The sequence below is a fragment of the Montipora capricornis genome, chromosome 8 (genome assembly GCF_036669925.1).
Source record: "Montipora capricornis isolate CH-2021 chromosome 8, ASM3666992v2, whole genome shotgun sequence".
Classification (NCBI taxonomy): Eukaryota; Metazoa; Cnidaria; class Anthozoa; order Scleractinia; family Acroporidae; genus Montipora; species Montipora capricornis.
Window position 1 is genome coordinate 28704665 of NC_090890.1, and position 5000 is coordinate 28709664.

The 5000-nt window shown below is 41.1% G+C and overlaps 1 protein-coding gene across 4 annotated transcripts in view; it reads left to right on the forward strand.

Annotated features, from left to right (window-relative positions):
* The window catches only part of LOC138059104 (uncharacterized), a 13810-nt gene that overhangs the window by 4182 nt on the left and 4628 nt on the right, over positions 1–5000 (forward strand). For 2 of the 4 annotated variants that reach the window (XR_011134150.1, XM_068904625.1), the window contains exon 2: positions 1639–5000. This exon is cut by the window's right edge and continues 958 nt beyond it. Coding sequence is in view for 2 of the 4 variants with exons in the window: in XM_068904625.1 (XP_068760726.1) it covers positions 1673–5000 (3328 nt within the window). In the remaining 2 variants the exon portion in view is untranslated. Of the gene's footprint in view, positions 1–1319 lie in introns of those variants that run through there. The other 2 variants (XR_011134149.1, XM_068904624.1) reach the window with 1 other exon arrangement.

Below are 5000 nucleotides of genomic sequence, written 5' to 3' on the forward strand. Positions count from 1 at the left end.
AAAAGGGGGAGGGGCTTATTTTTCTGCTCGTAACAAATATTGGTTTAATAAACAATACAATTTACCTGAAAATGAGGGGGGTCCATAGGAGTAACCCATGGACCAGGTCCATGAAGGGGTCAGTGGACAGGGTCCTCAGGGGTTTTCCATGGAAGGGGATCCAAAGTTCTTTTTTGTATAAATCCGTGAAATTTGATGACTCGAGTGTCTAAAGTGCCCCCAACTGGCAAGTAAAATCACCTGGCATAACAGCCAATAATTATTCATGTAAAATTTAGAAGTCATACTCTCAGGTGGGGAAGGGTTAAGGGTTTGCACCAAGACGTTGTTAACCCATTCACACCGTCCTAAACTACCCCCAATTGGTGAGTATGACTCATCTGGCATTAGGCAGTGTTAAATTTATGTCTTACTGTCAGGTGGGGAAGGGTTAATGGGGTGGACTAAGATGTTTTAAACCCATTGACACTATCCTAAAATGCCCCCCGTTGGTGAGTATGACTCATCCGGCATTGAGCAGTGTAAATTTATAAGTCTTACTCTCAGGTGGGGAAGGGTTAAAGGGGTGGACTAAGATGTTTATAACCTATTAACACCGTCCCAAAGTGCCCCCAAGTCTCACCCTCACGTGGGGAAGGGATTTACATTGTATAGAGGGGTGCATTGAAGTGCTTTGAATATTCTACAATTTTTTGAGAATAGAGGCCAAGATAACCATCTGTGTGTGTGGTTGTTGTGGAACACCATGTAGATACACGTATGTTCTTAGAAACTATATTGAAATAATGTTACTTATTATCTCCCAAAATAATATTTATTTATTTATTGCCATTAATAATAGTATTGAAATTGCGGATGAGTGCGGTCTGTAAGTTCTGGAGGTATTTATTTATTTTACTTGTATAAATGGTTCTTGTAATTTTTGTTTAAATATTCTTTTGAAGTAGTTTAGGAAATATAACATATTATTTAAGTAATAATGGTTAGTCAGCAACTTTGTTCCTGATCTCTATTTCAGCTTTGTCGTGGTAAACTTTGAAACAAAAAGCTAGAGTCTTTTATTTGTTTATAATGTAGTAGTAGTAGTTCTAATTTTTGCAGGTTGATTCCAATCTGCAAAAAATAGTTCCTGCAGAACAAAAAATCTGTGAAATAAAACACTACAGAAATTATTTGTGTGGTAAGGTTTAACAGTGATGTTGCATGTCTCAAAAGTAATGTGTAAGTAAAGTGAACATTGACTCAATGATGTAACATACAATAAAAGTTGAAAATATAATGTGCTGCTTCTCTGCTGTTTGAACTGTCAGAGTCACAAAAATTACTTTCCAGCAGAAATTTCAGAATACATGTTTGTACATCTGCAGTCACTTGTAGAGAGAGGCTGTTCTTTCTATTGGTTGTAATCAGAGGCAATTCTTGTTGAAATGCCCGTGCAGGCATTTGTTTGATCCTCGATTTCTTAGTTTTCCTTGCTTCATTGAATCATATGCTTTGAAGTTACAATTTGTAAAGATAATCAATGGTGGCAATTCTTAATCAGTTAATTAATCAGTCATTTAATCAGTCGCTTTGGAAGACTCAATGGAATCCAATAAGTCAATCAATTAACATCTGTTTTTTTCTTTTTCTATGCAGATATGATGTGAGTAGTTTGGTAGTTTGGATTACAATGGCCACACCTGGTCCCCTGGCCAACTCTAAGGAGAAGACAAATGGGGCCAAGCTGAGTCGACTTATTATTGATGGTGGAACAACTGTACTGAGAAGTGTTTTTGACACTCATCACCCTCCTGCAAACTTGGCAGCTGATCTTACTGCCTGTTATTCCATCCTTATCAACCTGTTACGCAGAAGAATTCTCAATGGTCACCAGTGGGACAAGCTCTTTCCTGTTGGTGGAGCTGGCCCTGACTCCACCACGTTTGATATCACTCTGTTGTTCCTCCTTCTGACCAACATTTGTGGACTTACCCCTCCCCACACTGGATGGCATTGCAAGCCGCCCCCAAGTGACACTTCTCGTGAGGCAAACCTTGCTCGAATTAAGTTTTTCCGTAATCAGTTGTATGGGCACATCACAACCACTGGTATCGATGAACTGATGTTCAATGCTCTGTGGCAGGAAATCGGTTCCGTTCTAGTGTCTCTTGGGTTAAGTCAGGCAGAGGTTGATCGACTGAAGGCAGAGCGATGTGGAGAGGAGGAATATCTTGAAGCCTTACGGGACTGGGAAGAGAGTGAAAGACATCTCAAGACTCAACTTAATCAGGTTCAGAACACAGTCCAAGAGAGTGTCGAGAAAAACATGTCTATCCTTAAAGACTTACGAATCCAGCAGTCAACAACCCAAGAGACTGTTGACACAACACAACAAGCTGTCAGGGAAAGCAATTCTAGGATGCAAGACATACATCAAATTGTGACTGAAATCAATAAGACGCAACGCAACACCGATCAGGAGGATAAAATCCTAAAGAAACTTGCAAAAGTTGATACCCAACGTGATGTGAGAGATTATACAAAGAGATACTTGGAAGGAACCCGTGAGTCTTTCTTTGCGAAAATCAACACCTGGTTGGATGATGCAAGCTCTCCAAATCGTGTCATGGTGCTTACCGGAAATGCAGGTATGGGAAAATCTGTCATCGCTGCTGAGATGTGTAGAAGAATGCAAGAAGCTGGCAGATTGGCGGGAAGCCATTTTTGTCACCATGACAGAGCACGCCACAGGAATCCCAAGTTGATGATGCAGTCTTTAGCTTCCCACCTGTCATGCTGTCTTCCAGATTACAAGAGAGCCCTTGTGGAACAGCTGTCCGGAAATCTGGGTGTAGAGATCAATGACATGGAAGTAAAAGATCTGTTTGATTTGCTTTTTTTAGAACCTCTGAACGGGGTAGCAGATCCGGGTTGCACATCCCTTGTGGTAATAGATGCTTTAGATGAAAGTGAATACCAAGGACGAAATGACCTTCTTGACGTGATTGCCAAGTTGTTTAAGAATTTACCGCTTTGGCTTCGATTTTTGGTGACGACGCGACCCGAAGTTAACATTTGGGACAGCCTCAAAGATTTGCAACCACTAATACTGGAGCCAAAAGATGAAGACAACTTGAAGGTCATTCGTTTTTACTTTGAACGGAGTCTAAGCGATTTATTAGAAGTTGAAATGCACGAGCTGGTCTTAGACGATCTTGTGCAAAAGTCAGAGGGAGTCTTTCTGTGTGCCAAGTTTTTGGTAGATTTTATAAGGGCCAAGTGTTCAACTCTTCTCACCTTGGAAAAACTGGATAAGAGCCTTCCGGCGGGCATCGCGTGTGTTTATCAATCGTATTTTCAACGGCTCGAACAAGACATGTGTAGGGAACTAAACATAACTGAAGATCAATTTCTTTGTTTCTTGGGTGCAATTGCCGCTGCCATGGAACCACTGCCATTGGGTTTTGTTCCTAAATTGTTGTGCACGAACTTGTCGTCCTCGATTGTTATGCGAAAGGCGAGCAAAGCCATTGCCATTGTGTCATCACTTCTTCCTGTTCACGAAGATCGCATTCATTTCTTTCATAAATCAGTCAAGGACTGGTTGACAGACAAGTCACGCTACAGGCAGCACTGTTTCAGTGTAGAGGAAATGGAAGGCCATAAGATCCTTTCTACTCTTTGTTCTAACGAGTTTGACGAATTAAAGAGCAGTTGTATTGGCAACTTACAATCCTTCACTGACACTTCAAGGTATGCCTTGGAACATGGTGTTCAGCACATGTTACAGTTAGACCAGGACATGAAATCCTGCAGCCTTGAACAAGGGGTTGGAAAATATGTGTCAGACCCAGAGCTTTTGTACGCAAAGCTTTGTGTAAACACTCCAGCAGCCACTGAAGATATCGTTGGTGTTATGAAGCAGGGTAGTTTGAAGACGATATCTACCGAGTTTCATGAGACCCTTTCGTCGATATTGATACTTTTAAAGAAGCACGGCGTAACCCTACAGAAATATCCCTTTACTGTTTTTCAAAGTCTGTTGAATGAGGGAAATAGTAAATTATCTTCCGACTCCCGCCAGCTTCTGGAGACCAAGTATTCCGATAAACCTCACATGGAGTTCTTAAACAAAAATGATTCCCCAACAGCTATTCAAGCTCGGTTTGTTTGTGGGTCACAAGTGGCTTGTTTGGATGTGTCCCCTAGCTTAGAATACATGGTGTGTGAATGCCGCGATGGAAGCATTCAGTTTTGGTCACTTGCTTCAGGTAACCTAAAATGGAAACGTTATGTCAAACCAAAACATTATGCAAGAGACGATGGTCCATTTAGAATCACTGTAACTTCCCACGAATTGGTTCGCGGTTTTTATCGTTCTGTGGTATTTCATCCTTTCAAGGATGTCATCTTGCCAGGAGTCCTAAACACTGCTTACTCCTTTGATGGAAACTTGAAGCCGCTTTTTCCAACCAGCAACTGCAGTTTTTCTATCTGTTCTATTTTCGGCCAGGAGATGTTAACTGATTGTCCCGACGATGCAAAATGTCTTATTATGTGGAATCTGAACGATGGTACGGAGATTGAACGTCTCAACAGAAATAAAGAAATTTTATCTTTTGGGATGTCCCAAGATGGAAAGCTTGTGGCAATTTCCCATTCAAGGGGATCTGTTTGTTTAATTGACCGAGAGAATGGTTTTTCAACTGTAGCAGAGGTAGTTTCAGTGTGTTTTGGAATGATTAGGTTCTCACCAGACAGTCGAGAAATTTATTGCTCAAATCGGATGGATTCCGTTGAAATGTTTCAGGTAGTAGAAAAGACTAAGGGGCCCGAGCATCTCTATTCGATTTGCCGTTGGCATGATTGGTTGAATTATATTTACTTTAAGTTAGAATCCCATAGAATCGGTGGCTTTTTGTTGGGAGATCCTCTGAATGTATTATGTGGTCCGCGCTTTTATTCTGATGTAGTGCTTAACAGTCAATCTGTTTTAAGGAACCGCCCATGGGGAGGTT